Source organism: Takifugu flavidus, chromosome 14 (assembly GCF_003711565.1).
Source record: "Takifugu flavidus isolate HTHZ2018 chromosome 14, ASM371156v2, whole genome shotgun sequence".
Classification (NCBI taxonomy): domain Eukaryota; kingdom Metazoa; phylum Chordata; class Actinopteri; order Tetraodontiformes; family Tetraodontidae; genus Takifugu; species Takifugu flavidus.
Genome location: NC_079533.1, coordinates 5,424,872 through 5,448,940, shown reverse-complemented (window position 1 = coordinate 5,448,940; position 24,069 = coordinate 5,424,872). Strand labels below are relative to the sequence as shown.

General features: G+C 43.8%; 2 protein-coding genes and 1 long non-coding RNA gene across 14 annotated transcripts; 1 reads left to right on the top strand and 2 right to left on the bottom strand.

The window, feature by feature from the left end:
- Positions 1–222: 222 nt before the first annotated feature.
- dub (duboraya) lies at positions 223–4,911 on the bottom strand. Of its 2 annotated transcripts, none has more exons than XM_057053418.1 (7): positions 4,847–4,911; positions 2,128–2,217; positions 1,564–1,632; positions 1,409–1,477; positions 1,090–1,335; positions 537–933; positions 223–464 (listed from the first exon to the last, which is right to left on the bottom strand). In XM_057053418.1, the coding sequence occupies exons 1-6, from the start codon at positions 4,865–4,867 to the stop codon at positions 538–540; spliced, it is 891 nt and encodes a 296-aa protein (XP_056909398.1). In that variant the 5' UTR covers positions 4,868–4,911; the 3' UTR covers positions 223–464; position 537. The 2 variants fall into 2 exon arrangements, with proteins under 2 accessions (XP_056909398.1, XP_056909396.1); XM_057053416.1 differs by having other exon boundaries at positions 223–467; positions 4,847–4,909.
- On the top strand, positions 2,135–12,598 carry LOC130537045 (uncharacterized). Of its 3 annotated transcripts, XR_008953542.1 has the most exons (4): positions 3,238–3,676; positions 6,027–6,150; positions 6,845–7,017; positions 10,742–12,598. It is a non-coding gene; the product is annotated as an uncharacterized LOC130537045 (long non-coding RNA). The 3 variants fall into 3 exon arrangements; XR_008953543.1 differs by lacking the exons at positions 3,238–3,676; positions 6,027–6,150 and adding an exon at positions 2,135–2,236; XR_008953541.1 differs by lacking the exon at positions 3,238–3,676 and having other exon boundaries at positions 5,370–6,150.
- On the bottom strand, positions 7,779–23,583 carry LOC130537039 (stromal interaction molecule 1-like). Of its 9 annotated transcripts, none has more exons than XR_008953539.1 (15): positions 23,464–23,583; positions 22,638–22,784; positions 15,930–16,060; positions 15,741–15,855; positions 15,463–15,574; positions 15,126–15,241; positions 14,880–15,057; positions 13,091–13,268; positions 12,850–13,017; positions 12,682–12,782; positions 12,153–12,394; positions 11,835–11,937; positions 11,529–11,637; positions 11,017–11,080; positions 8,357–8,496 (listed from the first exon to the last, which is right to left on the bottom strand). XR_008953539.1 is itself a non-coding variant. In XM_057053406.1 (14 exons), the coding sequence occupies exons 2-14, from the start codon at positions 22,780–22,782 to the stop codon at positions 8,055–8,057; spliced, it is 2,079 nt and encodes a 692-aa protein (XP_056909386.1). In that variant the 5' UTR covers positions 22,783–22,784; positions 23,464–23,583; the 3' UTR covers positions 7,779–8,054. The 9 variants fall into 9 exon arrangements, 7 of the variants coding, with proteins under 7 accessions (XP_056909386.1, XP_056909389.1, XP_056909387.1 ...); XR_008953540.1 differs by having other exon boundaries at positions 12,159–12,394; XM_057053406.1 differs by lacking the exon at positions 11,529–11,637 and having other exon boundaries at positions 7,779–8,496; positions 11,851–11,937.
- Between the last annotated feature and the right edge of the window lie 486 nt (positions 23,584–24,069).

The window sequence follows — 24,069 nt, the reverse complement described above, 5'->3', positions numbered from 1 at the left end:
GTTTTGTAAGTGGTGTAGTTTAGCTGTATATTCAGGGATTAGTAGATGATTTAGCAGTGGAGATGATGAGCAGACTGAATGCTGGGGTGCTCATCGGGGTCGGACACATCAGATGGAGGCCTTTGGCTCAGTCACCCTCACAGTGATGGAACCAGAGCTCAGAGATGGGCGGAGGCCTCTTTTAGTGGGGGGATTTAACTGTAACTCTGAAATAAAGTACAATTTGGGAAGTTTCTGAAGGGTTGACTTTTAAATATGTAAATTCACATCATCAAACTGCATGAAACACAACAATGGAAACAGTTTTCACATTATATTCAATAAAAAAGAAGAGATGAGTCAAGGGGAAACTTCAGTTCAGCGGTTTTCAGTGCTTTTGGGAGAGTTTTTCCTCATTTTGTGGTCAGCAGCTCAGTGTCGAGGCTCCCAATTGGGGATCCTGTCATGAGTCTCTGAGTCGTCACCTCCTGTGGAAGAACACATGTGTTAAAGGTTCACCTGCATAGGTTAGCATCTCTTTAATGGGTGCGACTCACCTCAGTCTTCATCTTCTTCACCTCTGCCAACATCATCCTGTCTTTGGATTATTTTCTTCTCTTCCTCAACCTTTATTTCAGATGATCTGTCCTCTCCTTCAGGTGATCCATTCTTTATCTGCTCATTCTCCTCACCTTCTTCACCTGTTGAATGTTTGACTGCTGCTTTTTCTTCTTCGTAGGTTTTGGTCTCAGTGTGACTTATTAAAACTTCTCTTATATCCTCCTTTACTTCATTTATTAGTCCATCTTTCTGATCTTCTCCTCCTCTTCCCTCTTCATTTGCAGAATGAGACACGTCTCCTCCTTCGTTGGCGTTGCTGATGTCTTCTCCACTGCTGGGCTTTCTGTGGCGGCGGGAGGGAGGACGCCGTCGAAGGGAGTGGCGAGCTCTGCCCTGGAGAAAACCAACAGCAGGATAGAAGTAAGGTCATAATGATCTCTTCATTATCTTTTGAATCAGCCAAAAGTGGGATTTTACAGTGTTTATGTGACATTGACCAATAAAAACACTGCAGTGGGTGTCACAAGGTCATCTAACCCAATAACTGACCTTGATGCTGGTGTTTGACAGTGTAGACCCCTCCCCCACGACGGGAGGCTCTTCAAAGGAGGCCGGGCCCTCTTCCGTTAAAGGTGAGGTGGGGACGGGACTGGTAGGTGTTTGTGGGGAAGAACTTGTTACCACGGTACCAGAGGCAGAGCCAGGAGAAGGCAGGGGGAAGGCTGGGGGGAACATCTTGAAACCAGGACTCTTTGGAGAAGCCATCAGGGCCCCAGGAGACAAGGCGAGGTTGGCCTGCACCAATGATGTCAATGGGATGTCAGAGGACAGCTCTGTATACACAGCAACCGAACACAGCTGTACTCACCTGAAGTTTCTCAATCAGAGCTGAGTTTCTCTTCGCTTTGGATGGTTGAGGAGAGGTGACACCTGGAGGCTGAACACATGCACGCACACAGCTTTACTTTAACACGAATGAGTATCAACATTCATGAGGGATGGTGATCAGTCTGCTCTACTCACCTCCTGCTCGTCTACTTGTGTCTTGGGGAGCTTTAAAGAGCAAGGAGGTCGGCGTCTGACTGGGTTCTCCTGGAGGTAAAACCAAAATAAAAAGCTAATTTATGTATTGAAACGCTGTGTAATAACACAGTAACACAAGTACCACTCTCTACCAAGACTAAACACTATTAATAACTGTAAATGAATATTTGTGTAATCCAAAAAAATAACAGCTGTAAGAAAAACTGTACAGAAATGTAGAAACCTGCAAAAGGTCAGAAAGCTGCCACAAATGGACACCAGACGTACAGAGCGTTTATGTTTAAAGAATGTTCAAAACAGACACGATCTGCTTCAAAGTGACACCAAATCTGACCAAAATCACAGAAGTAAACGAACAGTTTTGTTGTGTGTTCACAGCTGGAACATGTGAGCATGATGAAGCAGCTCTTCGCTTTATTTTACAGTTTTTTGCATTCTTTTACTCAGAAGTTACAACATTCTGCCAGTAGAGGGAAGCAGATTTACTGAGATTTGTAAATCTATTTTTACTTTCAGGATGCAAACTTCAAATGTTAAACTCACCAGTTCTTGTCCTGTAGCATCCTGGTGATGAGTCGAGCCTTTAAACCTTCCCACCAGCTCAGCAACAGAGCGGCGACATAACGCCTCCTCCTGCAGGAAGGACAGTCAGGTAATAGGTGTGATTTTATTCAACAGTTCCATTCCTCCATTGTGATTAGCTTCATAAAAGTTTAGTTTACAACATGAGGGGCTCTACACCCACTGGTTGTTAGTGGAAATTATGCCGATATTATACCACCATTAGCTCTCTAACCATAATGCTAATACCTGCTAATGCTAATGCTAACTCTCAGCCAGCTATGGGTCACTTTCAGTGAGCAGAGGGGAGCGTCAACAGCATTGTTGCCATGTTGGGAGAGGACAGCTGCTCATTAGAGGCTCAGCAACATGACAACATGCCACACATGTTTCTTCCCCTCCGTGCACAAGCACGGGCCGTCAGCCACTGTGGGTTCAGACTCTGTGCTGACATCAGTAACTGCCTCTGAAAAGTACTAAAATGAGATGTTGAAGATCAAGGGGAAATAATGGAGGGGGGAGGGGAACTGCTGGGACGAGGTGAGACAGGCCGAGATCTAACCTCAGTACCTGTGGTGAGATCGATGGTGCCCCGCACCTAAATCATCTATGATACCAGCTCCACCACAGTTTGGTCCCGTCCTCCCACTACACATTTTTAGAGTTAGGAAGGAAAGGAAAAGGTGATAAGTAGTTTGGGGACTGTGGCATCCTCCTCTTCTCGTATCCTGTTTAAACACACACGTGTTTTGTTTGAGACCAAACGGTCTAGGGACCAAAGGCCAGGTCCTGATTTAGGTTCTCAACTCTGAGCTGAAGCATTGACTCAGCAGATTTCAGAATCTGTTCACACCAAGGACGAGCTGACTCAGTCAGGATGTCGCCCAGAAGACTGTGGGGGGCTGAGATGATCGTGTCCAGCCAGGAGACTGAGGAAAACATGCTGGATTAAGACCGCCTGGCATGTTGCTCGAGGAGGGAGGTAGAGGAATACAGGAGCTTTTAATTCTCCATGACCTTCAATGGTTACTGAAGCTCCACTGCTCCAGAGCTGAGTGACACTGAGGGACTAAATATATTCCTGATCTCAGCTTCTGGGGCGGAAATCACTGGTACTATTTTTGATTCGCACGATAAAGCCGATAATGGAATGGAAAGCAACATCTGAGCAATGCTTTTGTTTGAGGAGCAGCCTGATGATTAAGCTTCTTTTGGTGGGTCCATCAGAACAAACTCAACAGCAGCTGCTGCTGCTGCTGGGCCTTATCCCAAGGGGCTGACATAGCTGACATTCAACAGATAACAAACACACACAGACACTCACACACGTACACACACACACGCTGTTTCTGTCTTTCCAGTGTACCTGCCCTACAAACCAATGGTGTAATGAAACAAAACCGTTAAACCACTTCCTCTTTAAGTGTTTGAGTGTTTTGTATATGGTACACAGTAAGGACCAGAATACACATTTCACTAGCAAAGTGAGGACGTTTGGGCTGGTTGTTACAACTTCAAATTGCTGTTTGAGGTTGGTGAAGACTTGTTTTAAGGTGAAGGTTAGAACTGGGTTCAGGGTTAGGGTCAAGCTGTTGTGACGTTACACTGACAATCTTGTGCCAATAAGAGCAATGTGTGTGTGTGTGTCTGTGTGTGCGCTCGCGCGTCTTTCCTGTTTTGTCATTAAGAATAGCTGCTGCTCCTGCTAATTAGTTTGTTTTCCTGTGATGATAAATGTCTAGGTTTACTTGTGTGTTTCCTAAATACATTAGGATATTTGGGAGGGTCATCAGGTAATACATGAATCTCCAAACACTGAGACACTTAGTAACAGCAATTGTGCAGGCGGTGGTTAATGCTAGCTAGAGTGGAAAATACTGCAGCAAAGCCTTTTTTCAGCATGTTTGCATTAATATGTCATTCAATCAAACATGCATATATGGTTTTAGCTCTCATGAATTATTTGTCTTTATCGACAGTGTTTGTGTCAGTGTTTCCGGAAGATTAGCATCAGCGACAGTTTGTGCTGTCAAGATACCCTTAAGTTACTGCCGCTGAAAACACTCTGGAGCAATAGTGTTTCCTGAAAACAGTCACATGTTTTATCGCTACACGGACACTCAATTATCATAATAAAGATAATAGTTATTCTAGTAATGGTATTTCTCTGTTGTCGTATTAACATTGAACATGAACCTGCAGAAATATCAGCAACATTTTTACAGCTTTTTTTTTTTTTTTAAATTGCACTTCGGTGACATGCAAGGACACTCATGAAAACACACATTTCAGTCAGTGTTTTCAGTGTACTTTTGCAGTGAGGAATCATGTGTCAAGTGTGGCATCATTAGAATTTAATCTGCAATGTTTTATCATGGTGAGAAGTAACTTGTGATCCACAAATATGTGCTGCATTCAAAGACTGTTGGAAAATTTAGCTTGAAGTCAAACTGCATAAACTCTTTTACAGTTTCACATAAACCGTTTGCAAGAAACAAAGAAGCTCAAACACTTGCAGAAGAACTGATATTTGGTCTTATCTGTCAACAACAACACTCAGAAGAGAAGTTTGAGTCGATGAAATTAACCTGTTGTTTTTTGTAATTTTCAAGTCAACAAAAGTTTTCTGAGAAAGAATTGGTGCCATTTGTTGAATTCTGACAGGACAAATAAAAGAAGACACAAAGTTATTGAGACCTACCTCCATCCTGCTGCTTGGCATTTATGTCGAGTGTGTAAGCGCGTCAGTTAAATATAGAAGTGTGTGTGTGTGTGTGTGGCGGGGGGGGGGGGGGGGGGGGGGATGAGGGGGGAGCGATGGAGAGCAAGAAGGGAGATGGAGGGAGAGATGGAGGGAGAGAGCAAGAAGCAGCTCATGTTGTCACATGTTGATTTCTGTCCCTCATTTTGCCACCACCTAATGTGATTTTTGGGGCTAAATTGTGGAAGTAAAAGAGTAAATTAGAGTGTTGAGAGTGCAGCAGGTCTCCTGTCGGAGGGGCCAGGATGTGTTTGAGGGCCCCTCCAGATTAAAAGAAAAAGGATGAGCGTCTGATCGGGGTGCACAGATCTACTCTGAATTAAACCTTCACAATCAAAGACATGTTTCTTGTGATTTACTTCGAACAGTAAGCTGCTGCAAACATAAATGTAAAACCATTTTAAAAACAACACAAAAGTGTGCATTTTATTTGAAAATCAAGCCTGAAAAGTTAAATTAATCTTGAAGTCCTGTGAGGTGAACAGTTCAGCAGCAATAAAACCGTTGCTGAGAGAACAGCTGGGATTGTTTCATCCTGCACAGCAGATGTTTATTGGAAATTACACCTGCTGCATTTCCTCTACGTCCTTTTTTTCATTCCACAACACATCCTCCAGAGATGAGATGAGATGAGATGAGATGAGATGAGATGAGATGAGATGAGATGAGATGAGATGAGATGAGATGAGATGAGATGAGATGAGATGAGATGATGAGATGAGATGAGTGTGTGTGCATGTCGCCTCATCGTCTGCAGGGTCATTTATCATCTCGGATGTAAAACCTCAGCTTTGGTTTTGATGTTGGATGAGATCTTTGGAATATTTTACCAGGAGTGCAGATATTGAAATGCTGTTTTTACTAACCTTTTTCATGTATCGTTCTTTCCACGCAGCTCTGATAAAAGCATTCTAAAGGGAAGTTGAAATAAGTTTCTTTCATTTCTGCTTTTTTCCTTCACCAACTTTGTGTGTTGCGTCAGGCTCAAAGCCACTGAATCCATGGTTTGTAAATGACGGTTTGATCTGATGTCTTGAGTTTCCTGTTGCAGCAACGTTCTGGGAGGTCCTTCGATAACAATCAGTCAGCTTGTTGTTCATGAATAATCTTCTCCCTTCAGGTGTTTTACAGTCTGTCTTTTGTCCAATCATCACTGCTGTTTGGTCCCTGAGCTGAAACAGGAAGTGATTGGAGGGGAACGTGACAGGAAGTCACAGTGTTTATTAAGAAGGGAGCCTTATAAGGTGAACACACACCCTCAGAAAGACTCTTAAGCGAAACAACATCCACCCAGTCTCTTTGACAAACGTCTCACGTGACTGTGGACATGTCCTGACCAGAGTCTGGGACTTGAATCAGGACTTATTCGACTGGACACTGGAGTTGACTTGAAAATAAACAAAAGTCTTGTTAAAGTTTGAATCATATTGGTCTTTAGTTGGGAATTTGATTTCATGCTCCAAATTTGGCACATGGGCGTCTCAGTGGACATTTGAAGTAACTTTTACTTTGAAATTTCTTCAGTTTGAAATGAGGATTTATTGTTAAGGTACCAACGGTGGTCTGGGGTTTGTCTCATGCCTAGCTTGTGTAGTAGCGGGCAATGGCCAAAATGTTCCCAACATGAATGCACTTGATGTTATGATCCACTGCATTGACATGGTCAGTAAAAGATTTCACTTATTTTGTCTTGGTTCTAACCCAAGTGTCATCCACAAATGAAGTGGAAACCAAGGCCCAGACCTGTTTTCTGGAAGTCAGGGCCTTGGTTTCCACTTCTTCCCTTTGAATGTAGCCTTAATTGTATTCAAATATCTACAATAAGTACAATTATATTTGCCCCATACATTATATTTGTTTTTATACAAAGCATTTCTCTGAGCTTGTAATTATTTTCTTGTGGAAGTCTTGAGAGGTCTGTAATATTGTTTGTTGTAGTTACAGATTTTCCATCAGGGGGCACTAATGAGACCACACGACTCCTTAATCACCGTTTCCAGCTCATCGCCTCAACCTGCTGGTCAAACGTCCACATTGCAGCCAGGTGACGCGCGCGCGGACAACTGTGACGCCCCGATGACCACTTCCGGTTTATATGCAACGGTGTTTAGGTTTGTTTTTATAATTTGGATATTCAACTTTTGAAGACATTTCAGTTTGATTTTGAGGGAAAATCAAGTGCAAAGCAAAAAAAAAAAAAAAACTTTTAGGAATAAGAGATTTAAAAGCCTCCAGGAGTTGCAATAAGTCATTATTTTTAGGAGTGTAATTAAACATAAGTATAAAGTACAGTCACCTATATTGTATTCTTGATTTAGCCTGAACTATAAACATGTGAGATATGTTTGAGTTTCAGGAGATGGTATTTACGTTTGGGTGGTTAATGAAGTCTGCTCTCACCGACAGCTGCTCTCTTTAAATAAACACCACGAGGTTTCGTGTAAATAACTAGATTTAAAGCCTCTGAGCAAACACCAGTCAGCTGACTTTCTCCTCTGTTTCATGTCCTGTTTTTTGTCCTCAGGTGATACAATCAAATGTGCACTAATGGAGGACAGAGACATCACTACTTAACTTAACTAAATTCTTCACTTTTAAAGCTCTTTTTCTTGTTCAGCAATTTTAAATACTACAAAATCTAGTCACTGCCTTAAAAGGCACATCAGTTTCCAGATCAGGCCGTCAAACAGGAAGCACCTGTTAGAGAGCAACCAGTGTTCAGCTAGGACCCGACAGGAAAAATGTTAGCCTGATTTAACTAAAAGGTGTTTCTCCCTTTAACAATCAACCAAACCGTTGCTCCACCCCTCTTCCCCCCACCCTTGAGCAGCTGTTTCATGGAGTTGCTGGTTGCAGCATGAATTTGACTGAAGACGATTTCTTTTTTTATTAATTTTTGTCACTAGAGAAACATACAACACAAACTTTTTGCATTAGCAGGTTTCAAGGTGCAGACATGAATGCTCAGAAAGGTCCTGTGGGCCCTCATTTCCTCCTCTGGGGCTTCTTTGTTGGCTTGGTCTGTGAGGTCCAGGTCTGACCTTGATATGGAAAGATCATCTGAATGAACAGAGTGAAGTGCTGGAGTTACTGTTCCCTGTGAGTGAAGAGCTGATCCAGGTGACCCGTACATGTCACCTGGGGTCCTTTAGTGGCGTCCCTGCTTTTTCTTGAAGATCTTATTAAAAGCTTTTCTCCTCCGGCTGCTGGATGGATCACTGTCCTCGAACAGATTATCTTCAGTTGGACTTCTCCTGGCTGGGAACTGTACAACCGTCCCTCGGCCATTACCAGAGGAGCTGGAAGAGGCAGAGGAGGAAAATGCCACCTGGGCATCAGTGTTGTCAGAGGTGAGCCAGAGCGAGCGGGTCGAACAGGAGGAAGCGAGTCCATCGATGGCACTACCCCTCAGCTCCCCGAGGCTGGAGCTTTTCTCCAGTCCTCCTCCTCCACTGACCCTGGAGCTCAGACTCTGCAGGGGGTGGAGCCTGGAGCCTGACTGGAGGCGGGGCTTGGAACTGTACAGGTCTCGTGCTTCATTTTGTGAGAGAGGGAGGGCGGAGTCAGAATCCGAACGACTCATAATATCTCTGAAAAACAGAGAGATGCCAATAATAGCAATTGGCTAACATGCTAAATGGTATCAAACAATAAAGGCTTATTAAATTAAAACAGCAATAGGCCCGCCCCCAAAAATCTATTCTCGCCAGATAATCTCCTATCCCACCTAAAATCAGAGAGAAAGAGCTCAGTTGTGGACAACAAATTCAGCAGGTGGGGAAACCCACAGATGGAAGAACACAGAGCAGCCACCAGAATGGGACGCACCGGGCAGCTGGTTTAAAAGCATTTCAGTTATTGAGTTAAGTGCATCAATGCTACAGCTACACACTGGACAGATGTTCAGAGAGTTTGGTTCTATTGCATTTGGTGACCAGTTTCTGTTAGTATTAATAATTGCGCCACCTTTCTACTAACCACAAAGGTTCAATTTGAATAAAATGTTACACCTGGATCGAGCCCAGTGTATCTCTGTTCCCGTTACCCCAATGAAAAGAGGGAAGGTACAGAAGGATTCTTTTTACATTTCCCCTGTTGTTAGTACAGAAATACTGGAGCATGTGACTGTGGGAACATACAGGTTCTCCAATGAGCCCATAAACTCCTTCAGTCCTATATATTTTTCTGAGGCGTCTTCGCTAATTCAGAAATCCAAGACCATCATGTGTCTTTTAGATCCCATCCCAACACACCTGTTGAAGGATGTTTTACCATTGATAGGCAGTTCTGTCCTGGACCAGATCAATGGTTCTTTAGTGACAGGTTTTGTACCCCGGTCCTACAAGGTGGCAGTGATTAAGCCGTTGCTTAAAAAACCATCACTGGATCCTGATGTATTAGCAAATTATAGGCCAATATCCAACCTTCCTTTTATCTCTAAAGTTCTTGAGAAGGTGGTGGTGACTCAGTTACTGGAGCACCTGCAGAGGAACAGCCTGTTTGAGATGTTTCAGTCAGGCTTTTAAATTAGTCTCTAGAAGTGCCTTTTTTCACCTGAGGAACATCACAAAGATTAGGAAGCTACTGACGCGGCATGATGCTGAAAAGTTAATTCATGCTTTTGTTACTTCTAGGCTGGACTATTGTAATTCTTTATTATCAGGGTGTCTCCAGTTGATCCAAAATGCTGCAGCCAGAGTTCTGACAGGTATTGACAAAAGAGATCACAAAACTCCTGTAATGGCATCGCTTCATTGGCTGCCTGTTAAATTTAGAATAATTTTTAAAACCCTTCTTTTGACCTACAAGGTCCTCAGAGGCCTAGCTCCATCCTACCTGGAGGAGCTAGTGATACCTTACCAGCCCAATAGACCGCTCCGCTCTCAGAATGCTGTTCTACTTGTGGTTCCCAGAGTTTCTAGGAGTAGAATGGGGGGGGCGAGCATTTAGCTACCAGGCCCCTCTGCTATGGAACCATCTTAAAAGTAGCGATGGAGTCAGCCTCCCGTACCTGGACAGGGAGGGCTGACTCCATCGCTACTTTTAAGATCAGACTTAAAACCTACCTCTTTGAGAAAGCTTATTGTTACTAATTCTGTAGTTCCAGTTACTATCATAGATAGACAAATTATCATACTTAGGGGGTCGTCTAATCATTAGGTCACATCTTAGCTATGCTGTTATAGGCCAAGGCTGCCGGGGTCCGGAAACATGATCACCTGACAGGCCTCTGTCACCCCACTGGATCATGGTTTCCTCTCCTCTCCTTTCCTCTCCTTTCCTCCTCCTCATCAAGCAGACTAGTTATGCTGATTCCTGTGTAGTTTTTATGCCCCCCCCCTATTCATTTACAGGTATCGCCGCCTTCGGAGCTGCATGATGACCTCCGGCCCCGCTGACCCGTTGTATAGTGTATTTTTGTGTGTGTTTCTGTGCTCTGTGCTCTGTGCCTCTCCTCTCCTCTCCTCTCCTCTCCTCTCCTCTCCCCCTCCCTCTCTTCCTCTCCTCTCCTCTCCTCTCCTCTCCTCTCCTCTCCTCTCCTCTCTCTCCTCTCCTCCTCTCCTCTCCTCTCACTTTACCCAGCCGGCCATCAGCAGGAGGGTCCCCCTACATGAGCCTGGTCCTGCTCAAGGTTTCTTCCTGTTAAAGGGGAGTTTTTCCTTGCAACTGTTGCTTGTCTGGGGTTAGGCCCTGGGATTCTGGAAAGCGCCTTGAAACAATTTTGATTGTATAAGATGCTATATAAATAAAAATTGATTTGATTTGATTTGATTTGATGTAGAGTAAAATACCCAAAGCTGCTGGAGCCACATTGTTGTTTCTGCCTTGTCACAGCTCCCCCTTCAGGTGGGAGGCTGGAAGATGCATGCAGAGAGTGAAAATGAGAGGAACGGAAGAGCAGCGAGGAGAAATGTGCAATCCCTTCAGCATGGGAAGAAGAATGGTGAGGAAGGGACGATAGCGCAGAGCCAATAGAGGGGTGAGACAAAGAAGAGAAAAGGGAAGCAGAGGGAACCCGGAGGAACTCCAGCTGGCCAATGGAGTGACTGCGGTTCGGTCGGCCACTGCGAGGGTGTGCTTCCTGCTGAGGACCCAACCCTTGAACCAACCTCTGAGAACTGAAGGTCAGAACTGGTTCTGCCATCCTCTGTCGCCGGGGCATCAGACTGGGAGCTGCAGGAGAGAGAAGCTTTGGTGAGTTGGGCTGGTTTGGGTGTTTTAAATTGGTTGATACAGGAAACCGATTCACCGTGGAAAAAAGGAAATAAAAAAGTGAAGAGTCACAGGACAAATGACTGTCTGTTCACAAAAAGCACATCTTAAATACAGAGGTCCAAAAATGCCCAAATCAAAACAGAAGAATTTAGAGATATGGCAATTATTAATTAGATTAATTTGTTCATCCTCATTTTGGGCAGTCTGGCTTCCTGGAATCATTAATGAAAATCTAGTGGACTTGTAGAGTTTTGTAATAACAGAACCACATTACAAATAGTTTTCTTTCTTTATAGTTTATGGTGGCTTTTTCTGTCGGCTAATCCAAAGTATTGGAAATCCAAATGCACATTTGCCAGGAGCCAAATTGAAATGATTTTAGCTTCAATTGTGCAGCGCTGTGGACCTTAAAGAGGATGTTAGTGAGAAGAGGAGGAGTTTCCAGGTGCTCAGACAGGAAGAAGATGAGAAGTGGAAATGGGCTGAGGAGGGTGAGGGAGCCTTCACATGAACATCTGCATATTCAAATCAAAGTTATTTACAATGTCACTCGTTCGCATTCGCATCGACTTCCTGGTTTTATCTACTTTGGCAGCGAGTATTTTAGCTCACAAGCTATGCTGATACAAGAGCAAATGTCTAGAATGTCCTTGAATGTTCATGTGAACGCGGTCATGTGATCAATAAACCAATCAGGAAAGGGAAGGCTAACGTGGGGTGAGGCCAACCAGAGTCTTTCCATGGTGATTGGGTGTCTGCCATCCCACTCAGGGGCCAGAGGTCGCTCACTCGCCGGTCCATCTGCCAAGCAGCGTCTGGCGGAAGCCAATCAGGAAAAAGATGTCAAGAAAAAGGAGCAATCAGATGGAGGGGTGAAGGTGTTAAACACGCCTCGGGTGAGTAGGAGAACTCTCAGACTGGCCTGTGAGCTGAGCACTGCTGGTTCAGTCACCATCGCCCCATTCAACAGCTGCTAAAACTCTCCCCCTCTGAATGTTTGTCCATGAAAAACACACGTTGCATACTGTACATTTACATTGCAGCGTCCCGGGAGACAGGATGTCTTCATCCATGTCGTCCAGGTCATCGGAGAGAATGAGGTGCTGAGGGGTCGGAGGTCGCAGTCCAAGGAAGGCTGGGTCCAGGTTGAGAGCAGCAGCCAGAGCTGCCAGACCCGGGTTGTTGACCAGGCAGAAACCGGTCAGAGATTCGATCTGCTGCCAGCGGTGGAGCTTCTCCCGTAGAGCCGCCGTCACTTCAGCGAGAGCCTGTCTGAGGAGCAGAGGGTGCATTCACACAGGTGGCTGCAGCCTTTACGTGTGCTGTTCGATAAATGTGTTCACATTAATCTTCACTCGCCATTTCTATAGAATCCCTTTCTCTTTCCTTCTTCTCGGTCCAGCTTTATAGTTACCTTTCCAACGTTCTTAGACCCCCCTTTTGTTAAATAAAGCCTAGTTAAAACCACCCCGGTCATTTGGGCTCAGCTTGTGTGTTTCTAGAACCCCTTCCAAGAAGTTCCCCGAGAAACTAAAGAAGTTTTTCCAGGTTTCACTCACTTTGCTGAGAGGATCTTGTGGTCAACGTCATCCATTGAGGAACTATGTGCCACATGAAAGGTACCAAAAAGAGAGCTTTTCTTCTTCTTGATCTTCTCTGCCTGAAAGACCATCATAGCTGCTGTCACCACCTTCATCACCAGTCTCACCCAGTGTTTCTGTCCTCACCCCCTCTCTGGCCTGAAGCAGCTGCCTCTCTGCACTCTGTTTCTTGATGTTGTAGTACTGAACTTCGACCTCGTGCGTCAGCTGAAGCCACTTCTGCAGACAGTCAGGTGGAGGCAGGCGCGCCCGTGACTCCAGCTCCCTCTCGGCCTTCCTCAGGGCCATACGAACCTGCCGTGAACACAACTGAGGGTTTACACACTTGTTCATGCTTCAGCTGATGTGGTTACACCTGCTGGACTACCTGCTCCAGCTCCTGCTCTTCATATATCTGTTGGCTCCTTTCGGTCTCTGCTCCTTCTCGAAGTTCACGCAGGCGATGGGCCTCCTCCTTGGCCGAGTCAATCTCGCTCCGCAGCTCCTCCTCCACCTTCACCTTCTCCACCTGGACACAGCGCTGCTCCTCCTGAGCCTTCTGCAGCCTGAGAGGAACAATCATCACTGCAGCACCAGATTGACTATTGTCATAGAGACAGACTCTGTGCCTCATAGATGATCGACCCCTCTTCATTCCACTATGACCACAGCTGCATCCTCGGATACAAAACTGCAAATACTGCCACACATACAATTGTTTTTTAAAAAACCTGACAGGAACGACAAGTTTTAATCCTAAAAATTCTGTTGGTTTACTCCCATAATCATTAGAAACAGTAGTTTATTATCACAGTAGTGTCATTTCTTTTTCTCTGTGGTGTTTAATGCTAAAACGACTTGTATGTTAATACTCATTACCAGCAGGGGGCGATGTGCTTTTTACTGCAAGGGGGCAGATTGGCAAAATTCTGCATTTCTGCTGTGTTTATGTGAGACGTTATGTAACTGAGCACCTAAAAGAATTACTGCAAGTTCCTCAAGGTGAGGTAAAAGTGGTGACAGAATTGTAGTATTATTAGATTGTGATACGCAGCTGCCTACAGTAACAACAGGGGAATTCTCCAGTGTAAGTGCAGTCATATCAGCATAGGTGTGATCGTGGTCAACACACAAACTGCTGTTTGTACTAGTTCCAGGTCCTGTGACATGAGGAGTTTAGTACTAAAAACAGTAAAAGTGGTGTCAGGAGAACATTCGTGGAGTACAGCTGTAGACATAGGAGCAATGGTACATTTACAGCAGTAACAGCAGTAGGAGGACAACAATAGTAATGAGAGTAGTAGCAGAGCTGTAGAAGTATTTCATACAGTAGCACACACACACACAGCACTGTGTCTGTCAGCATACACATATTTGTGTGTAGATTGTCTCCACAGGAACTTCTGTCTTAAGTCCCTATATGGTCACAGAATATCCAGTCTCTTCCTTGCCCACTCTGCTCTCTCTCTCTCTCTATCACACACACACACACACACACACACACACACAAAGTTTGGTTATGATTTTAACATGTGTCTTTCTTTCTCTTTCTCTCTCTCTATTACACACACGCAGAGTTTGGTTATGGTTTTAACATGTGTCTTACTCTCTCTCTATTACACACACACAGATTTTGGTTATGGTTTTAACATGTGTCTTACTGTCTCTCTCTCTCTATTACACACACACAGAGTTTGGTTATGATTTTAACGTGTCTTACTGTCTCTCTCTCTCTTTGCCTGCCTTTCTTCCACTCTGTCATGGTAATAATCTGCCTGTCTGTCAGGGTTATATGAGAGCAGCTCTTTATCATCACCACTTTAAATCTTCTACGAGGGTCATGGTTCACAACCAGAATGCACAACTATGAAAACAATAATTGATATTTCTTTAATTCATTCTTCCTTGGCTGCTGTTTCTGTCCTTGATGGCGATAAAATAACTGGTATTCATAAATAGCTGTCAATCATCACATTTTACCTGATTTATTTCATTTAATAATTAAAGAGACTAAAGGTACATCTGTTAATGGGAGGGACTAGTCTTCTAATTGCAGTCAACTACCACAGGGCGACCAAGATGCATCATCCACGTTTATATACATTATTATATATAGAAATATATGCTAATAAAAGTGACTGTTTAGTCCAAAGCTGGGGGGGGTGTAGTGGACTAACTTCTCCTGCAGCTCCAGCAGGCTCTGCTCAGCCCTTTGCAGACCCTCCAGGTCTTTCATCAGTCTTCCCAGGTCACTGCGAGACTTCCTTTTCTGGATGTAAGCAAACCAGCATCCGCCCAGCGCCATGAGAATGGACATCACCAGAACCAGATCCTTCCACTGGTTATGTCTTCCTGCTGACACACATTACACTCATTCAAAAACCGGCAGCCCCTAGCCCAACCATGTGAAATCACACTCCGACCTGGAGGCGGTCCGAACAGCACGATGTCCAGAGCTTTGAGCTGCAGCTTCTGAGCGTGACTCCTGTCCAGGATCCTCAACAGAGTCACGGTCAGAGTGGTGTTCTTCACCGCCAGCCTGCAACCATTTAATAACATTTGAGCACTCACAGACAGAGAGAAGACAAGGAGACGCTTGTCCATCAGTCAGAGTAAATACGGAGTTTCACATCTTTACTTGGACCATAAGAGAGAACAGCTTGATTGAGCTCTTTATGGTGCCAAAGCAAACATTCAGCACAGCGTCGGTTGAAACCCCAGACGGTCCTCGCGACTATGGTCTGAAACGGCCAGTGTCACCTGGGTAGGGCCTTTCCATCCAGCTGGTGTTTCCTGAAGCTTTCTGTGTACTGAGGAAGCTCCACGCTGATGAGTAGCCAGTCCTCCACCTGCTGCAGGGTCCAGTTATACACTGACACACAGACACATACACAGGTTGTAGTATAATCTAATGTAACAAAGGTTCATTTTTCCGATTTCAAACTTCTCCAAATTGTGGATAGGTTTGACACCTAACCTGATTTGCTTCACAAGGCCGCAGCCATGGTTACCGTGTTCAGGAGATCGCGTGACCTCACCTTCAGAGCTCTTCCAGGAGAACCACATATCCTCCAGGCTGATGTGGAGGTCGACACGGTGGAAGCTGCTGTGTTTGGCTTTGGAGTCATGGTACTTCAGGTCCTCCCTAAGAAACTGAGCAGTGGCTGTCATTAGCATTAGCTTGCAATAGCCGAGTCTATCAGAGTGTGTGGTGGTGTTCACCTCACCTCATCTGTCTCCGTCATGTCCACCGTTCCATCGTCATCTTCGTCCATCAGCTTGTGAATGCTACAGATGGCCTCAAAACTCAGCAGAGCGTTCTCATCTTGACAGAGCAGCTGATCTATCAAACACAGACCTGCAACAAGGTTTGGGTCACAATTCTGAAGGATGAACCCTGTTTGGACTTAATTTTCCTGACTGAGCAGGAATTACCACTTAGAAAAAATCTGTCAGTTTGATAAAAAACCACTCGTTTCTAGCTGTCATCTTTGTTTGGGCGAAGGAAGAAGAGAGACATCCAGAGAGGAAATCTGAGTTTTATTGAGCTCCATGAGCTGGAACATTGCCCTAAAATAGGATATATTTTTATTGTTTATTCTAAAATTTGCTTTTATTTTTATACTGCAGGGAATTAAAAGAGGCAGGGAACAGTTACCAGTTCCACCAACACAGTGGTGAAAATGTCTGACAGGAAGCAGACATTCACATAGTTTATATTGCCGATGTAGATCCTCAATCATCCACTTCATAGTTATCCAAGCTTTCTGTGTCAACTGGATTTTTGCCTTCTATCCCGAAGGCTTCTTCAGTTCTGAATTCGCTGGGGGCCGAGCTTGAAAATATAGCCCTTGTGGACCATTAGCATGCTAATGATCTGGGTGGTCACCTGAGAGTCGTTGGTAGGGTTGTTCACCTAGTTTTAGTTGAGGTGTCTCCCCTTTGTCTGCTGGCTCACATGGTGGTGAATCACCTGATCTCCTGAAATGGTGTGAACGTTTGGTTTGTTGTTGGAAGGAGTGGAGGACTGCATTGTATATGGGTGATAGGAAGTGCCTTAGCCCACCACCTCTGTTTAAGGATGGTTTTTCCAATTTGACATGGATAGCTTCCTTGACACCCCTCTCAGAGCTGGTACACCCGAAGGACAAGACACCAAGACATAGACAATGTAATGTTGTTTATGCTGTACAGTGCCAGGAGGAATGCAAGGAACTGTACATTGGTGAAACCAAACAACCTCTCCACAGAAGAATGGCACAACACAGACATGCCACCTCTTCAGGTCAGGATTCAGCAGTCCACTTACACCTAAAGGAGAGCGGGCATTCCTTTGAGGACAGCCAAGCACGGGTACTGGCCAGAGAAGACCGATGGTTTGAGAGGGGTGTCAAGGAAGCTATCCATGTCAAATTGGAAAAACCATCCTTAAACAGAGGTGGTGGGCTAAGGCACTTCCTATCACACAATGCAGTCCTCCACTCCTTCCAACAACAATCCAAACATTTGGGAGAGTCACGTGATCGGCTGGACAAGATGGCAGCCCAGGCTTACTGCTCTCTGCCCGGTGTTGTCAAATTGTTAATTATTTAATTAATAGCTACAGGTTTCTACCTCAACATTTTATGTTGGTATAAAACATATGCCGATGATGTCTTCCAAGAAAAATGTCCCGAGCGTCTGTCGAGACACCGACATCGACGCCATTGCCGAGTACATGATGCATCATTTCTTGCATCATTTCTTTTAGATATGATTGTGTTCTCGATTCAAAATGGTAGATTTCGAGGGATATTAACACAGCCCTCATTTCCCTACTGCTGAAAAAGGATAAAGACCCCACTGATTGCTCTATCTACCGTCCACTCAGCCTCCTAAACTCTGACTTGAAGATTTTTGTTAAACTCCTTGCTCACCGTCTTGAACGTTACATGCCGTTGCTGGTCAACCCTGACCAGGTAGGTTTCATAAGGTCATGTCTGGCAACTGATAATGTTAGGCATCTTCTTCACATTATTGAGGCAGCAACAGACAACAAAACACCTATGTCTGTACTCTCACTGGATGCCATGAAAGCTTTTAACCGTTTAGAGTGGCCATTCTTATGGTCTGTCTTAGAGACAATGGGTTTTGGCAAGAATTCTATTGGAATGATTAAGACGCTTTACTCAAATCCTTCCGCTCAGGTTTTGACTGGTCAAACGTATTCTTCTCCTTTCTCAGTTTCCAGGTCCTCACGCCAGGGCTGCCAGCTCAGCCCTGCGTTATTTGTACTTTCTCTGGAGCCTTTAGCCGAAGCAATTCATCAATCTAATTTGATCTTGCCTATCTCTGTCTACAACACCCAGCATCAGCTGTCACTATATGCGGATGATGTTTTATTTTTCTTAGAAAATCCAGCTCAATCTACACCACACCTACTGGCTATTTGTGAAGAGTTTGGGAATTTATCAAGTTTTAAAATTAATTGGTCCAAATCTGCTCTCCTACATCTCAATGAGGCTGCTAAATCCCCTGTCCTTCCAAACAACATTCCCATAGTACCACACTTTACATATCCAGGAATTGAAATTTTCCCTTCTCTAAACCAGATCACTAAATATAATTGCTCAATGGTTCTAAACAAAACATTAAGGGATTTGGACCGATGGGTTGATCTTCCTATGTCTATCCGTGCCCGGTTCTCTGTCATCAAAATGAACATCTTGCCCAGAATCAACTTTGTTAGCTCTATGATTCCCATCCCTTCCCCGTCTGATCATTTCAGCAAGCTCCAATCTGCAACCGCCAAATTTATATGGAACAAAAAGCACCCTCGTTTGAAACTGTCTGTCCTGCAGAGAAGGAGGGAGGATGGTGGTTTAGCAGTACCTGACTTTAAGCTATATTTCTGGTCATTCGTGCTTAGGCCCTTACTCTACTGGTTTAATCCTCATTCTTCTGTCTCCTGGCGCATGCTAGAAAGTAATGCAGTTCAGCCGTGGACTCTTCAGGATGTTCTCTTTAGCAACATTTCTAAAAAAACAGTGTCAATTCCGTTTTGGCCCCCTAATTTCTTATCTTGTATCGACATGGAGACAAGTTGAGACACACTGTCGTCTGGCTTGCAAATGGCACCCCTTTTCCCCAATTTTCAACAACAATGGTATTTTAATAGGAGGAAGGCCTATTGCTGCTCCCCAATGGCAACAGAGGGGTGTTTGCTCTCTTAAGGATATCTGCAACGACTCTGGGTTACTTTCTTTCAATGATATTAAGGTGACTTTTGACTTGCCAAATTACTCTTTTTTCTTTTACTTACAACTAAGATCAGCACTTAAAGCACATGGTATGCCCTGGCAGTGCTCTTTACCGACCCACCCATTAAGAGACTTGTTTACTAAACATAAAGGTGCTAAGGGCATGGTCTCTAAATTATACTGCTTTTTGCAAAGGGACCCAGCCTCACTCCCCATCGAGAGAATTTGGAAAAAAGATTGTCCTGACCTTGCTCAGCAGTTTGATTGGAATATGGTCTGGTCCAGTATAAAGGAAGCATCTCGCAACCCAGACCATCAACATATCCATTTTAACTTTTTGCATAGAACATACCTTACCCCTATTAAACTTCATCATATGAAAATTATCAATGACCCATATTGTAAACTGTGTTCTCTGAAAGCTCTGGGCCCTTACATCCATATGTTTTGGGACTGCCCTCCCGTCCGAAGTTTCTGGAAGAATATTGCTGCTAAGTTATCTGACCTGACACATGTAATGGTGCCTGTAACAATAATAAAATAAGATTTCCAAACTAAAAAAAAGACTAGTTTTTGCTGGACTAACAGCTCGATGTCATTTACATGGAGCTTTCAACTGCTCGGATTAATGGCACAAATGAAACCACAATCAACATATGGTCTAGCACCGCTGAGTCCTTAAGAAGCATGACATAAAATCTTATCTCCTCTAGCTCTTCTACTATAGTTCCTGCGGTGTTTTCTTCTTTTTTTAGTGCAGTCCCCTCCATCTTTGTCAATATGTGAATTTGTCTTTTTTTTCTCTCTGTTCAATGGTGCCCCCACTGTATTTTGTCCTATGGCATGTTCTTGGCCTTGGGCTTGTTTCTTCTGTATTGTTTTTCTGCCTTTACTTGAAAATAAAAATTTGATCACAAAGAAAAAACCAAACCAAACATTTACACCATTTCAGGAGACCTGGTGACTCACCACCATGTGAGCCAGCAGACACCTCAATTGAAACTAGGTGAACGACCCTACCAAGGACTCTCAGATGACCACCCTGATCATTAGCATGCTAATGGTCCACAAAGGCTATATTTCCAAGCTCTGTCTCCAGCAAGCTCAGAACTGAAGAAGCCTTCTGGAGAGAAGGTGAAACGTCTTCAAGAGAAGAAAAACAGTCCAGTTGACACAGAAAACGTACCTTGGACACAGATTATATTCCATTGAGATTCTTGTAGTGGTGCTAGCTGAAGCTAACTAAAGCTGCAGTGAGTCCACCCACAACACTGGTTAAACAGAGCAGATCTTAACTGGTTCAACTGAGCGACAGCTTCAGACCTAGATATGGACATTTCAATCTCCAGAACATCTGTGTGTGTGTTCTTGTACATGCTCATGCAGAGTCAGGACATTCTATCTGATGCACACAACCTCAGGTGTGTTTAACGGTTCAGGGTTGGTTTCAAGCTTACCGTCGGGGTGTTTAGCTATGCTTGTGAACCCTCCAGTGAACCCTCCAGGCTGCAGAAGGTGTTATCGATCTTACCAATAACAGATTTTAGCTAAAGTGTAATATCGCATTTATAGGAAGAGGGCAAGTATTTAAGGAAGGAGAAGCTCATGTTAGGTTATAAACGTGATGATGAAATGCAGTGATTTTACACTTAATACATGAATTTCCTTTTTCCACTGAAAGGCTGAAGTTTCAGTGCTTTTTCACCGCTGAGAATCTGCAGCAACATCAACTGACATGAAGAGCTCAGAGGTCAGAGAACTAATATGCAGCATCTTCGCACGGCAATTTCCACATACAAACACCCGCAGCAGCCTGTAGAAAACTAAAGGGTCCAATGCCGTTTTCCTGGAACCTAAAAGACTTAAAATACTTAATTTGGTGCTAAACAGAGCAAACTAAACTGTGGCAGGAAAAAGGGTGTGTGTGTCTGAGTGTGTATGTCTCTGTGTGCGCGTGTTCTGAGTAAATATTAGGGTGCTCCAGATAACACCGTGCAGGTTTTCATGCTGCAGCTTGTTTTCCACCACGTTACACTAGAACGATGTCTTCAGAACAAAGACACTTGATTTGAATTTTTAGGGGAACTCTGATTGTAACCCTTTTATTCATATTAAGCCTCAACCTGATAACCTGGTGCAGCCTTCCTTTATCATTTTTATCTGTGTGGGTGTTTAATACCCTTTCAGAGTGGACGGCTGGGCAGACTGTCACAGCAATAGCACACATAATTAAAGCTGCAACAAAAGGTGGGAGCACCATTAAGTCAGTTAATCCCAGTATAAATCCCTCGGAAAACCTGCTGTGGCTTCCTATGACACCACCAAAGAAGTGAGGAGAGTGAGAGGTGAGGAAAGAGCTTCTGAGTTTAGTGCTCAGATTAACAGCAGCAGCTGTGAGGATAAAAATACAGAGATAATAGAATGAAAGAAAGGAAGGTTGAGTCAAAGTCATGCATTCAACATCAGGCTGAACACACTCCAGCACAGCAGGAACCTCCCATCGTGCACTTTTCCAAGATTCTGCTCCCCACAGAGTAAGGCAAGCCTCGTACTCACGGGCACACACACACACACACACACACACACACACACACACACACACACACACACACCACACACACACACACACGCACGCACGCACAAACACACACACACACACACACACACACAGGTGAAAGAGTGAACAAATGATGTTGCAATAACAAGATGTTAAAGTAGGAAACCAAAGTGTTCAGGACAACAACAGCCAACATGTCTGTAAGGCTGTGGATTTGAGAGAGCTCCCCCTGGTGGCAGACAGCCACTTTCATGTGCCTTCAGCGGTTTATTGTTTTATTTTCTTCTAAAAGCAGAAGAAGATGGCAGGACCTGAATGCAGCTCAGTGGCAGCAACTTACAACATAACGTCTCATTGAGTTTGTTTTGTTGTTGCAGCTCGGTTAGCACCTGAACCTGACAGTAAAGGAAGGACTCTGATAAACCCAGCGGCTGGTTCTATAACTCGGTGACAGCTTCTCTGACTCCTGCAGGAACAACAACAACGAAGAGTTTACAAGAATTCTTTCTCCATGTTTCCTGCAAGATTGTCAGAATGTCATCTCCAGGAAGTTGTGGTGAGCTACTCACTGTTGCAATTTGCACACATGCGCACGCACACACACACACACACACACACACATACACACACACACACTGATTTCTCTCCATGTACTGTGTATAAACCATAAATGCTTCGACTGATGCAACAAAGATCAATCAACACTGACAAGTAACAAAGTTTGTATTTGAACTTGCAGAAAATAAGTGGTTTCACAAATTTGTGACACTTCTGACATCCTGATAATTCATGAATGCTATCACTAACATGCTATTGTTAACATGCTAACACAAATGTTCCTATTTTTCAAACACTAAGAAGTTAAAGATAAACAAATGTTCCAGGTTTATTCCCCACTGAAGGATCAACCAGAGCGCCTCGGATCTGGCTTTCAAACTATAAATCATAACTTTTTTACTCATATCTGTAACTTTAAGAATCAGAATTCTGACCTCCAAATATTTTTTTTCTATGCATCTAAAGATACATTTATAGAAGAAGGAATTGAGAATACATGTTTCAGAAATGAAAACACTTGAGTTTTGATATTCACAATTTTTCTATCTTACAAAAACAAACACACCTGGAACATTTCCTACCTGAGGCTGTGTTGCTAGGGGAAACCAGATGGGTGTGTTGATGGTCCAGGTGGGCGTGGTCACCTACGTCCAGTGAACTGTCAGCACCCACAAAAAGTACACACAGTGTGCACGCACACACCAGCCACGAACACACACTCTCCATGTCTAAAATTAAGAAAAGAAGGTTTTTAAAGACGGTTTACATCATTTCAAAATAAAAGAGAGCTTCGTTTTCATCTAAAGTGATAAATATTATCCACAAACTGTAGATGAGGATGCAGATTAAAACTTCCATGCATCTAGACTCCACAATGACAGTAAGGGTCAGATGTAAACTTTCTGCACTAGTGTTTTGGATGGACAGCCTTCTTTCCCTTCACTGCCCAGTCTGCTCTGGGAACGCTGGTGAACCAGTTAGACTCCTGCTGCGCGCACTTGATCATTAAGGAGTTCAGAAGGTGGGATAAAAAATAAAATAAAAAAAGTGGGAGCTTGGGATCTAGACTTCCTGGATGACACCCTAAACGGCCTTCTCCTTGAGCAAATGACCTCTCACTCATATCAGATGTTGATAATTAATGTCATAATTACATAAGAAAACAATTAAAGACGATTATTCATCTGAAAAAATAAACAAACGTTTTTAGCGGTAGCGTCATCACAGATGGCCAAAAAAAGTTCCCACAGTGTTTCAAGCGTTCGAGGATCTGAATTAAAGAACCTATCAGCTGATCAAACCGGCCGATCAAACTTCCTCTGAGGTCAGAGGTCAAACAGCTGCTCAAGTTCTCATCAACCTTCCGGCAGGAAACCGCGTCTCGTGTCGGCAGAGAGGATCACTTACCTGTGCTGCCGCCGCCCGCTGATCAGTCCATCGATCGGCTTTAAGAGATCCGACCACGACGCTTCAGATCTGACAGCTTACGCGCTCCTCAGCGCTTTGCCCCGCGAGACAAAAGTGTTGCTGGAGACAAAAAAAACACAACGATTTGCTGCGTTCAGGGACCAACACGAAGCTCGGAAATTAGATGCACATTTAAAAGACGTAATACGTTTACTTCGGTTAATTTAACAAATTGTCATCTACCTGTATTCAAATTAATCAAATATTTTATATTGAATAAAAGGTCGCGTGGAAAAAGCCTTATTATGAAACCCAAAATACTGTACAGCAAGTGATGAAAATCATAAACGACTTTTCTCTTTTTTATTAATTTAATCCATTTTACCCTTTATTGGCGAAGTGTCATACAGGCCGCCTGGATTCTTTTTCTTTCTTTTATTTTTGCCATAAAAGAGCCAGAAATCATGTTATGAGTGATTACTTTTGGCCCTTCTTTCAGAATAACCCAAGCTTTCAATATCTAGCAATATGTAGCATAACAATGTTAAGACAATGTAACAAATGCTTAATATAATAATTGATCATTTCCTTCCGAATTTGTCCCTA

Bases quoted from the DNA above. Each gene is read 5' to 3' on its own strand.
- LOC130537039 (XM_057053406.1), bottom strand. From the start codon at position 22,782: ATGGAGAGTGTGTGTTCGTGGCTGGTGTGTGCGTGCACACTGTGTGTA. The intron at 15,856-15,929 runs GTGAGGTGAACA...GCCACTGCTCAG, and splicing joins ACATGACGGAGACAGATGAG to TTTCTTAGGGAGGACCTGAA. The intron at 15,575-15,740 runs GTGAGGTCACGC...TCTGTGTGTCAG, and splicing joins CTCCTGGAAGAGCTCTGAAG to TGTATAACTGGACCCTGCAG.
- dub (XM_057053418.1), bottom strand. From the start codon at position 4,867: ATGCCAAGCAGCAGGATGGAG. The intron at 1,478-1,563 runs GTGAGTAGAGCA...GCATGTGTTCAG, and splicing joins CACAAGTAGACGAGCAGGAG to CCTCCAGGTGTCACCTCTCC. The intron at 934-1,089 runs GTCAGTTATTGG...GGTTTTCTCCAG, and splicing joins TGTCAAACACCAGCATCAAG to GGCAGAGCTCGCCACTCCCT.